The following is a 13,943-nucleotide window of genomic DNA, read 5'->3' on the forward strand; positions in this document are numbered from 1 at the left end:
TGCATCTGCTTCTTGTCTCTCGCTCCTGGACAGGGTTCAAAAGAGAGTCGCCAACCTAATAGGTCCTGAACTGTCATCTAGGCTTCAACCTCTGTCCCATCGACGAGATGTTGCATCCCTCTGCCTGTTCTACAAATACTTCAATAGTGAATGCTCTGACGAACTGCAAACACTTGTACCTCCCCGACGTAACTACCCCCGACAAACCTGACAAGCTACTAAGTCTCATCCCTTTACAGTAGAGATCCCTAGGTGCAAGAAAGCCTTTTACTCCAATAGTTTGTTCCCCAGAACTGCGGGTCTTTGGAAGTCCCTTCCGGGATTCTGCTTTCCCAACTGCAATGACATGCAGAAGTTCAAGTGTAATGTTAACACACATCTTTCTACTCATCTCCCTTCATAATGACCCCGCTAATTAAGTCCCTGATAGTAGCCCCCTGCTTCAAAGTGGCACTGTGCCTTGTTTGGGGTGAAAATTGAATAAAAAAATAAAAATAAAATATTGCTGCTACGACTTTTGCTAGTACTACTACTAATTCATTTTCTACTATGTTTCTTCTGCTATTACTACTATTAAAACTACTATTAAAAGAAGAAAGCAAAAAGAAAACAGGAAATAGAGAAAACACGTAGAGGAAGAAAATCGAGTAAAAAGTACAAGCAAAATGAAAATGAAACATAATAAAAAATAAAAATAAAAACGCTAACAATGAAAAATGAGGAAAAAATAATAATAAAGATGAAGAAAATAAAAAAAAGATAAGGATGAAAATAAAGACGCAGATGTCTTCACTTACTCTGATATGGTTCCAGTTCTCGATAATTTTGCCGTGAACATGTCAACAACCAAATGATTATCACTAGTTTTCATACAATCAACCAGACATGAACTCAAATTGTCTCTGTTCTTTTCCAAAAATCCGATGGCATAATATTCAACCTAACAAAATAAAAACAAGGCAAAACATTACAAAAGTATAAATTGTAAAACCAATCGCAATATAAGAGGAGATATCATGTTTAATATTATCTATTGCTGATAAGTATAGAAAATATATATGGAGAAAAATTTGTTTGCATCGATGTAATTCCACTTCATCTATTATACAAAATGACGTCAGAATTCAGGGTGCACAGTTATAAGTTACAAACTTAAACACAGGGTGTTAGACAAGTCGTGAACACATTTAGACATTAAATAGCTCAAAACTATTAAGGATATAAAAAGCATGCCGATATGTATATATATATATATATATATGTATATATATATTGTGTACAGAAAGTCGTTAGTTGAGACAGGTCATTGGTACCGTCGGTTTCAAGCCCGATAATAAGGCCCGTTTAAGGTATCCTTATCAAGCTCTCTTCAGCCAATATTCGTCTAAGTAAAGTAAGTAAGTAAAGGAAGTAAAGACCACCTTCTTTAAAAACAACCGGAGATGGAACAATACACCTTATCGGGCTTGAAACCGACGGTACCAATGACCTGTCTCAACTAACGACTTTCTGTACACAAAATATAAGTACGCTCTTAAAATTTGGATTTTCCTTTTAATTGAGCACTCTGCTGGAATTCTTTTTCCAAAAAAACTAATCATATATATGTATATATATATATATATATATATATATATATATATATATATATATATATATATATATATATATATATATATATATAATCATTAATATTAAAGTTGAACTTGATAAATTTAGCTTTATAATCATGCCACTTTCATTTAACATATATAATTAAGTATATAAAAAGTTTTGAAATATCTCCAAGACTTCTGGAACATCCTGTAATATAGACAATTTCTATCGATATACTTCAGTTCTGATCTTTTCAAGTTTTCTAACCAATTTTCTTGTTTATGACGAGAACTGGCAGATGTAACCGCCATAATCTCTTTACACGAGTACTTACTGATCTGTCACGATCCATTTTCAGAGATGATTATCAGTAAAGGTACCAGGATATTTATAGGAGTGATCCCCCTCCTCGAAATCATATGTTATTAACTGTATTAATAAGTTCTATGTTACTGTTTGAGGCATTTAAGGATATTATTACGATTATTGAAATATATTTTGTTAGTAGCTGATTTTTTTTTTGCTTTAATGAGAAGAGTTTCTAGTATAAAGCAACAGATGTATTTATTTCACATTCATATTGTTTTATTACTGTTATGGAACATCTTACACGTGTTTCAATAATAGACATTCACCAAACAACTCATCAGGGACAGATTTAAGTTCCTAAAAAATAGAGCTTTTTTCTTTTTTCCTTTGGATTGAAAATGATAAATGGTTCAAAAAGGAAATTCATGAAGGTTAAAAAAACTTATTTATTGTAGGTCATGCAGAAACTTTTCTCGAAGAAAAAAGTACTTTGAATTCAGACCCCAGGAGGAGAGTTACTACATACATAGCACTATATTTGAATTGATCGTGTCCTGGATTTAGTTCCAGATTTTCGTATTAACTTTTAAAAGAAACAATAATTCGCTAAATAAATTATAGCTAATCTTATTTGTAAAATATTAATAATAAAAAGTTTAGATTTGCCAATTAGAGTAAATAATTTAAGAGATTACGTAACTAAAAAAATACCAAAATTACGATGCGGCTTACGAAAACTATCTAAATAAAATTATACATTTCCAAAACCTTTTCTTAAATAGAAAAATAACATGTTCATTTTTAAAAAATGAACATGTTATTTTTCTACAACTGTTAGTAGCATATTTAGAATTACTTAATTAGCATTAAAATAACTGCATGTTTATTTAAAGTTAGTAACATTAAAGTTGATTTTACTCGTCAATGCACCCAATAAAACATATGTAACTCGATTTACATCGAATTAGCTCCATTACACCTCGAATTTTCTCTATACATATTTCTTTAAATTATTCAACTAATTATTAATGTATAAACTAAAATCCGTTTCAGAACCTCGAATATATTTATTATCTATACTTATGAACACACTTCCTTTACATTTACAATTAGAACAAAATCCCACACAAACCTTAGAATAAATCTTTGGCTATAGTGATATAAATGGTCGTATGTTAATTTGAATGAACTTTAAATATTTATACAGTATTTTAATTATGCTTTTTAGAAAATTATTATTTTATTTATATTAAATTTTATTTTATGATTTTCACACAAAAGAAAATATAAGTAAATATCAGCTCTCAGTTATTTTAACAATGTTTATATAGTGTGGACGGGGATGGGGGACGAGTAAAAAGAAGAAAGAAATGTTTTAAATCAGCACCAATAAATCATTCATATTTATTCCCCTTTATTCTCTTTTTCCTTTCTTTCCTTTTTCTTCCCTTCCCTTTTTTATTTTCTTTCTTTTTGCCTTGCGTCTTTGGCTTTTCTTCCCTATCTTTTTACAAATGTATGTAGCAACGGTAGGGGTGGAGCGGGGATGGGCAAGAGGAAAGCATGTATGCTTTCTGACCACTGCAAATTCGAGTCATATTAAAAGCATTTTATAACGGAATAATTCCGGTTAAATCTAAAATCTTTTTCGTATAGATATATTCCCAAAATTTTGCCAAATTCACATTCTACTAGTAATTGACCCTTTACGTACTAGTATATTTAGGATGTATATATATATATATATATGTATATATATATATATATTTATTTATAAATGTTTATTTTTGAAATATTGTTAATTTCAATATATACCGTTTTCGTTTAACGGGTTGAGACTGTTATGATAAAAACTAAATCACCGTTAATTTTGAGTGAAGCTCAATGTATCTATTTTATAGGTGCAGAGCATGTATAATACAAAACTGTTGACATTCAAAGACTTACATTTTTTTTATTTTTTGTAACTTTTGTTTATTTAATCTTGGATTTCTTCATTACAGCCGTTTCGTTAATGGGATGGCAATTTTATGATTTTATGTGTTCATAAAAATTTCCTGTTCTCACCCAAGATAGCCGACTTATAAAAACGTGGGATGGAATTTCTTTTCCACAAACCCCAAGTTTATCATGTACAAAATAAACTTTTTGTTGGTAACATCGAATGGAAACAACATTTGATGAGTTGGTGAGAACAGGACATTTCGCCGTCCACAATGTTATTTTTCTCTCTACACATTTTCTTTGTCTTCTATTCCTCCGCTGTGACGTCACCTGCCTGGTCATTAGCATAGTGTAATGCCGTTGCTGCTGCATACGTGTCAGTAGAAGGCCGAAACAATGGTATACTTGTATACTATATGTGTTCGATCATTAAAGGATAGAGACATTTTGATAGACAATCTTGGATCAGAGTGACAATGCAATACAAAAATAAGAAAAATATCCCAAACTATTATGTAAACCACGACGATATTTAGAATGAAGGTGTGGTAACATGTTTTCATCGAAAGAGATTGAGCATTACACTATAAACAGACCCAAAATAAAGGCGAAAATAGGCTGGTTAAAATCTGCTATATTGTCAACTGTCCAACTTCAGCATCGGCCGTACTTTCTTGAAACTTATCGACAACCATTTCTATATAAACAGTCTCGTACTCTATCATAAACTGGCACCACACCATATAGTCGTTGAGGATCAAAGGAGGCTGGAATGACCGAAAAGAGAAGGCACTAGACATCTTGGGGAGGCTTATTGCCACCTAAATTCTAGTAAAGACAAATAGTCGCTGCCAACTAGAAATAAATGGTAAGCGGCTGTTGCGATAAAGCTAATTCGTTTGCTAAGGTTATCGAAAGAGGTGGAGAGTGCTGAAAATGGAAGGCGACAGGTTGTTCCCTAAGATGATGGTCTCTATGAAAACTCCTAGTTAGATAGCAGCTTTAAACAACTACATGTAAATTGACCAATTTTCTAGCTTAAATTTGTTTTAAAGCAGAAAAATTAATGGAAAAAAACAGGACGGTGAAACGGCCGACAAATTATCTGCCCTTGATAAGATCAAAAAGCAACTTTTACACACATGGCGAACTAACGGTATATAACCTTCTTGTTAAAAGAATATTTTTTTATATTTTAACCTTATTGCATTAGTATTTAAAATTGAAATGTTTCTTTTTAACCCCGCCCCGCGGCCTGAAAGTGGCAGTTTTGAACAACTAAATGTAAATTGACCAATTTTCTGGCTTAAATTTGTTTTATAAATAAATGGAAAATAGGGAGGGGGGAAACCAGAACGGTGAACGTGTCGACAAATTATTAGCCCTTGATAAGATCAAAAGAAATTCTACATACATGGCGAACAAACAGTAAATAAGCATCTTGTTAAAAGAATACTTTGTTTTTATATTTTAAAATTATTGCGTTAGTATTTAAAATTAAAATGTTTCTAGAATACTCCAAAAATCAGCAACTATGTCCCAGAGCCTAGCTGGAGTCCGAACACGGTACCCCCGTAATAATAATAAAGGATTGGGTTCGAGACTTCTAACAAACGGTTCCCCAGTTCGATACAAAAAACACCTGATGAAGGCCGGAGGGCAAAACGGCCGAAACGTTGTGACGATAACAACCAAGATGAGGAAGTCAGTCCGACAATCTCAATCAATGAAAACACCTCATCTCAAAAATACAGACAATTACTATCCAATCGGTACGGACCCGACATTAGGATTGAATGGCGACACCTATAAAAGCGTCATATGAAACTGGCAAGACTCGCTAACCATCTAACCTTCCTGTACAGATGTAGAGACTTAAAACTCATACCAGCATGGTTGACATTACAAACAACAGTGGATTCCAGGAAGGCACGTAGAGTCGCGGAAAGGGCAGGGCATGCCCTCGTTCGAGAAAAGATCCAACACATCCACTGGAATAAACAAAAACTAAGGAACGAAATCTCCGACACCTTAACATCGTTCCTTGTCAAAGTGACTCAAGAGGAAGACAGGGTGAAAATCCAGTCAGATCTGGATAAATCGTACAGAAAAGAATATGAGAAGGTCAAAGAACGCCAAATCAAGAAGCTCACAAAACTCAAAGACCAGAGGAATGTAACATCAAAACATCGCTCACCTGTGAAAGCGGTCATCAACCTCAGCAGCCGCCAACTGAGTCACTCAGAAGAAGCAGTACTAAATAAAGGTCTCAACTTCGCAACAACAACCTAACGCATTCCATTCTTAGATATCATAACACACATGGAAGATATAGCCTTGAGAATCCCATCAACCCAAGGTGATGAAATAAGATGGAAAGTGAGACAAGTACTCGAGAAAGCCAAGCCTCCTAAATCAAATATTTCTCGGGAAGATAGCCTGGCTATAAGAACCCTACAGAGTGACAACAGTATAATAATTCTGCCAGCAGACAAAGGCAATGCTACTGTGGTGATGGACATGTCAGTGTACTCTAAAAAAATGGCAGGCCTAATCGCAGATGGTAGCTACGGTAAAATAAAGAAAGACCCAACTTTGAAAACCGAAAGAAAGCTGTTACAAATCTTTACCAAAAACAAGGAACACATCGTTCCGATGAGATATAGACAGTTGGTCCAACTACCACATATATACGGTCTCCCCAAGATACACAAAGACGGTATTCCACTCAGACCCATAGTGAGCTGCCGAGGCTCAGCATGCCACCCACTGAGTAGGTACCTTGTGGATATAATAAACCCATTAGCAGGCAAGTCAGCAACACATGTAAAAAAATTCTGCCCACTTCACGGAACTGATCAAGGGAGCACCCATCAGTACAAACCAAATGGTAAGCCTAGATGTGGTTAGCCTGTTCACTAAAGTCCCAACTAGTGAGGCACTAGCAGTAATTCAAGACAAACTAGCTGCAGACCTCTCCATAGAAGAGCGCACATGTGTACCATTGCCAAATTTAATGGAAATGCTGACATTCTGCATAGAAACAACCTACTTCAGAATAGGTACTGACCTATATCGACAAGAGGAGGGGCTAGCTATGTTCTCGCCATTATCACCAGTGATGGCGAACATATACATGGAATACTTCGAAGACATAGCCTTCGGTTCAGCTCCCTTAAAGCCAACCATGTGGCTAAGATACGTTGATGACACCTTCATACTCTGGCCCCATCAGGAAGACATCCAGGCTCTCCTAGACCATGTGAACTCAATAAGACCATCGATACAGTTAACAATGGAGAAAGAAAAAGATAACCAACTGGCCTCCCTTGATATACTCATATCACGCACAGAGCATGAGTTTAAGACATCCGTATATCGCAAGCCTACCTTCACCGGACAATACCTTAACTTCAACTCCCATCACCCATACAGTATCAAACATGGAATCGCACGCTGCTTACAACATCGAGCAGAGACAATAAGTAGCGATACCATTACATACCACCAAGAAATAGTCAGGTTGAAGAATACCCTCCGTCGTAACAACTACCCCGATAGCATACTATCCACCAGGTGTTAATAGTATAAGAGAGGAGAATGAAACCCCAAAACCTCCAACGGTCTTCCTACCATACATACTAGGCATCTCCGAAAAGATTCAGAGAATATGTGCCCCCTACAACATCTGGACGGTATTCAAGAGCGATTCAACCCTCAGACGACACCTGGTACGAGTGAAGCCCCGCATGGAGGAGAACATGACCATATACTCCATCCCATGCAGTTGCAGAAAGGTTTACAAGGGTGAAACATGCCGCCCCCTTAAAGTAAGGGTGGAAGAACACCGAAAAGCGGTAACTAAAGGGGAGACGGAAAAATCGGGTGTAGCCAACCATGTCTGGATGGAGAGGGCGGACCATCGCCCCCTATGGGATGAAGTAAAAATAATAAACAGAGAGACCCACTGGAAAGTGAGAAAACTTAAAGAAACAGCTCACATGCTCGGACATAACAACCTACTGATCAAACCAAGCATAGAGTTGAATGCAATTTGGACACCTCTGATAGAAAGAGAAAACCTTGAATAACAACATAGATTTAACATTAAAAAAAAACAATTGACATATGGCCGAGTGGTCTTAGTCGTTGTATCAAAATTTACAGTTACCCAAAGGTGCTGAGTTCAATCCTGAACGAAGGCAGTAAAAAGTAATATTCAAAACAGAGAATCAGCAACTATGTCCCAGAACCTAGCTGGAGTCCGAACACGGTACCCCTGTAATAATAATAAAGGGTTGGGTTCGAGACTCCTAACAAACGGTTCCACAGTTCGATACAAAAACACCTGATGAAGGCCGGAGGGCAAAACGGCCGAAACGGTGTGACGATAACAACCAAGACGAGGAAGGCAGTCCGACAATCTCAATCAATACTCCAAAAAAGTATGAAAATTAACTAACAGTGTCGTGTTGATTCCACATTACATCTATTATTATCCTCTATAATTTGGAATAGAGCAACGGACTTATACTAAGTAAATATTAATAAGTCTCTCTTCTCTTTTTTGTCCTCTCTGTGTCTGTTCATGTCTTTTATGTATGAATGATGTTGCATGATACCTATCATACATATAAGAGATATACACTATCGTTGCATCAGAACCTTAGGTAAAACAATTCTGGGTCCGGTGGTTTCACAAATACCACAATATGAAAAATGTCCAATAAAAATGACACAAACCGTGGGACCCAGATGAAAGATCTGGCTGTCATTATAGGCATGTGTTCCCTCGGTAGTCAGCATGAGGGACCCCGTTGTCATCCTGCGAATGTTGATCCACTTTCTAATTTCAGAAACGGAAATAACACAGACTCTGAACAGGATAGTATAACCACATAACACAATTATAAATAAAAACATAAAAAAGATAACCGCAAAAAAAAAAAAAAATTCAAAGAAAAAATGGAAAACAAAAGAAAATAGACTCATAATGGAATGCTATTATAGAAGCCATCCTAAATATAAATATGGAGGTCATCGGAAACGAATGAAGGTTATGGGACTTGTCCAGTGACTATCATAGGACAGAATAAATAATTGCAGACCAAGCAAGACTGATACTCAAGAGAGGTTGGGTCTCAAAACTGGAACGGAAATACAGCGAAAAATGAATGATGAAATTGAGCATGAAGGACCCCTCATTGGAATTGCACGTGTAGAAACCCCACAAGTGTATGCCTCACAAATAGAAACACCACAGGCGGATGACTTGCGAAGACTGGACTCTACAAACGTGGAAATCGAGAACAATGAAACAGAGCTAACAGAGGATAAAGTGGATAAAAATATATACATGAAAATACAGTTCATAAACAAGGAAAAAACGAAGCTCTTTAAGGATCCAAGAGGAGAAGAAATTAACAACAGAAATAGAAAATGTTAACAAGCTCCTCCCACACATCACAACAGATAAAATCACAGACTTAAGCAATTTAATTTACGCAGACGCCAAGATGGTAAGTATGAAGTTATAATCAGAGAAAAAAAGCCGGGGAAAGATGCATAGACACAACCTGGATTGGAAATGAGGCTAGAAACCCAAATCAACAAACATAAAAAAGAAGCCAAAACGATAAACAGGAGGAAAGCGACGTAGATAAGATAGAAAATTGAAAAATGTGACTAAATAAGAAACATGAGTAAATGAACCAAAAAATAGAAGCAAAAAAAAAAAAGAAAGAAAAGAGAGAGACTGAAACGATGTAGATACAAACCTGAACAGTGCGAACAAAATATGACATTTGAAAACAATGAAAGCTAATTCTACCAAAATGTGGGCGGAAGAAAAACAAAAACAGAGCGACCAAATCTGACAGAAACAGAACTCTACTGGAGATATGGGAAGAACGAAGGGTTCACATTAGAAATGCCGAATTGCTGAAAGACATAGAAGAATAGTTTCAACAAATCGAAGAAGGAACAGTGAATGAAATCAGTAAGGAAACTCTAAAGAAACCATAGGAAAATGGCAAACTGGAAAGCACCAGAGCACGACTTGTTCAAAACATTCATAATATTACACGAAAGACTAGCACAAAACCTGTGAAGATGTGTACAGGAAACAAACGTGCCAGATTGGATGACAAAAGATAGAACCACACTGCTACAGAAGGACACAGAGAATGGAAACGCCCCCAGCAACTATAGGCGTATCACGTGCTTACCCAATATGTTGAAAATACTAATAGCACAACTAGTAAGATACTCTAGACTGTTCATAGAGTGGACTAAAGAAGAACTGAGACAGCTCGATCAGAAGACCAGGAAACTCATGACCATGCACAATGCACTACACACAAAGGACAATGTTGACCGAGTTCTCGCCGATTCTGTCTCCTCTGATCTTGAGCAAGTGATACAATGGGGAAAGGAGTTGCTGGTTACTTTTAATGCATATAAACCGAGCTTCTATCTTTACATCATCAACGTTCTGATCCCCATCTGGCATCAGTTGAAATGAATGGCCCCCATCTTGTGGAGGTCTCATGTTTTTACAAGCTTCTGGGCTTGACCTTTACTTCTGATCTAAAATGGAACACGTACATTCAAATCTGTTGCCAAGGTCGCTAGAAAAATAGTGGGATCCTTCTATCGATCCAGTAGATATCTCACTGCTTATGCAATTCTTTATCTATATAAGAGCCAGGTACGTCCAAGGGTGGAGTATTGTTGCCATATTTGGGCAGGAACTGCTAGAAATGACTTGTCCTACCTTGATAGAGTTCAAAATAGACTTCGTAGCCTCGTAGGAGATGTCCTTTTCTCTTCCCTTCAATCTCTATCTCACAGAAGAGATGTTGCGAGTTTGTCTCTGCTTTATCGTTATTTTCATGGCAAGTGCTCGACTGAGCTTCAATCTATGGTTCCCCCCTCGCCAAACTTTCACAAGAAACACTCGTCTAGCTGAAAACACTATCAATAATCCCTCCCACTCTTTATCTGTGCCTAAACCTAAACGTAGATTCCATGCACAAAACTTCTTTCTTAGAACTGCACGCCTGTGGAATTGTCTTCCGGTTTCCTGCTGTCCAGCTGACTACAATATTGTTGTCTTCAAGTCCAACGTAAATAAGTTCTTGATGAGCTGTTCAAGTTAAGTTAACAAATTTACCGAATTTCCATTTACTAACGATTACTATATTGTCCAATTGACTGCTGTACACTCTTAATCCTTATCCTCGAGTGGTCTCTCGGCCTTGATAAGTGGCTATGCCTATGTAAAAAAAGACAGCTGGTTTGTATAGAAGACTGTGTGAATGGCACAAAAAGAACTAGAAAAATACATAATAATGAAAAGGATGATTATGGCAGCGAGAGACACAAAAATTAATAAAACAGAAAATAGAGAAACAAACAATAAGACGAGAAAAGAAAAATGGGAAGAGAAACAATTACACGAAAGGCTCATAAGAATTTCAAAAGATGACAATAACGAAAAGACTTGGACGTGGATGCGAAAAGGACACATCAACTGAGAAACTGAATCCTTAATAACTGCAGCACAAGATAACTCGATAAGAACCAACTACATCAAAGCAAAGATCGACAAAACACAAGAAAACTGCAAATGCAGACCCTGTGGACAAAGGGATGAAACGATAAACCATAGAGTAAGCGAATGCAGCAGACTGGCCCCCAAAAGAATTCAAGAGCAGGCACAATTAAGTGGGAAAGGGCGGTAAACTGGGAACTATGCAAACAATTGCATCTCGAACGCACAGATAAATGGTACAAACGTAAGCCGAAAACAGTACTTGAAACGCGAATCACAAAATCCTAAGAGATATTGACATACAAACAAGGAGAGATCATTGATAACTGTGTGAAAACTCCTTGTGAACCAATAATAATAATAATAATAATAATAATAATAATAATAATAATAATAATAATAGGAGTAAAAAAGTTTATTATTTTAGTTATGCAAGAAAAATATCTTTACAGATATGTCAGATTTCATGTGTTTTCGAATGAAATCAAAATTGTATAAATAGTAAGAGCGGTTGTCACCCAACGGATCGCGGGCACGTCTAGTATATATATACTCTTACTGAAAAATGATTACATAATTATGCAACTTTATCATACGCATTCTTACTGTTTGTCTTTGTGCATCGCATAAAGCCAGAGAGACCAAATGTATTACGTGAATTCAATGAATTTTCTCTCTCTTGTGCGCGGTTCAAGTGGAAGATAAGCAAACATGTCGACGCCAACAGTGTGTTCCCATTTCGATATTTGAATGGCACATGGAAGTTTTGCATCATATTTTGTGGGAAGAGGGGGAAGAGGAGGCGCAATAGGGACCACACCTCTGGGTTGGCGTCATCAATATGCGCGCTCTTTTCAAAACATTTACATACCATCATGAAAATTAATTCAATCATTAAACACATTCTCTTAAAAAAAACCCCAAAACGGCGAGGAGATAAATCAGTTCTATAGAGTGCATTACAATGGCGAAATGGATTTATTTATTTATTTGTGTATCTTTCTGCATCACATATTTTAATATATAATCAAATTTAAACTTTTGATAACATTTAGAACACATGAACAATACAATATTGTCCTATTAACACAAACACGCACACACACACACACACACACACACACACACACACACACACACACACACACACACACACACACACACACATATATATACACTAACTGGACACCTTGCGTTGCCAAGTCGTACAATATGCTTAAACATAATATTTTAACGTATGCAGATTGCATATGTATTATTATAGAATGAATCTTCTATTAAATATTATATATTACGAGGAATAAATAGCTCGGTGGACATATTGGCAAAAATAAATGAATCAATCAATAAATAACAACGCTAATGTCGTTCATCAAATTCCGTTTGTGTTTGTTTACAATATCACGTCAGCTGATATTTGGGCTTGACCATCTTAAAAATAGCTCTTCTCTTATAGATAAAAAAATAATTTTTACAGGGGAATATTTTACGTTACACCGGTGTAATTTTGTGCGGTGTAACGTAAAATACTTTCCCTGTAAAAATTCTTTTTTTATCTATAAGAGAAGAAAGATTATTTTTAAGATTGAATCTCGATACTCATCGGATGAATTTCTGTACAAAACATATCTAAGAACACTGCCAGAGATATTAGCTTTGTGTGAACTTTGCAAAAGATAAACTAAGCCATTTCGGAACCTAGAAAGGAGGAACTTTCACACACATGCTCACAAAGTGACTTTTATATATTAGTAGAAATATATATATATATATATATATATATATATATATGTAAGCACCGAAACAAGACGTATTTTCTCTTCGGGAGGCTTCGGCATCTTATTACATCATCATGAAGAAGAAGAAGAAGAAGAAGAAGAAAACAGTTTAATCGGACTGACATTTCCTTGATAAAGCCATGTTATTGGCGAAAATTCGGACTTTAACAAACAAACAAAAAAGTAAATTAAGATGATTTTATCATTTCTCAATATCTTCAGGTTTTAAAATTTTCTCATTTAAATTCATAAAAAATGTTTTCTAAAATGTGTGACTTTACATTACTCACGATGCGAGCCGGAAGAAATTATATTGGCGAAGTCCTCTGTGCAGAATCTATGACTATGTAAAATGATAAGATCTCTCTACATCATCACAACGTATTGATAAAAAAATATATATATTTAGTGAGTGTCGGCCGTAAGGGGTACGGCACTTTATGATACGTTGTCTAGTTCAGATCAGTCGTTCTCATAAAATAATCAAGTGAAGCACCCGGATGGTAAAAATGACAGAACACATTAACAATCAAAGGTTTATATATCATACTTTTATTACAGCATAGGGTTCAATCTTACACATTTTATATACAATACAAGGGGTCGAGGGGGTCGAATACAAAAGAAGCAAAGAAAAAAAGGAATATGATTATGCTACACTAATCATTGCGTAAGCATGAAATACTAATGTTTGTAGATATTAAAATGATTATTTTATAATTATTGCCGCTTCTTAAAACTTAGCACAGCTCGGAGAATTG

At 35.8% G+C, this 13,943-nt stretch overlaps 1 protein-coding gene across 1 annotated transcript in view; it reads right to left on the reverse strand.

The window, feature by feature from the left end:
- LOC145276641 (chitin synthase chs-2-like) overlaps positions 1 to 13,943 on the reverse strand; it is a 270,308-nt gene that overhangs the window by 218,668 nt on the left and 37,697 nt on the right. The window contains exon 12 of the mRNA XM_080127832.1: positions 798 to 940. Within this exon, the coding sequence (XP_079983958.1) occupies positions 798 to 940 (143 nt within the window). The remainder of the gene's footprint in view (positions 1 to 797; positions 941 to 13,943) is intronic.

Source organism: Euprymna scolopes, chromosome 5, assembly GCF_053919585.1.
Source record: "Euprymna scolopes isolate OS-2025 chromosome 5, ASM5391958v1, whole genome shotgun sequence".
Lineage (NCBI taxonomy): Eukaryota > Metazoa > Mollusca > Cephalopoda > Sepiida > Sepiolidae > Euprymna > Euprymna scolopes.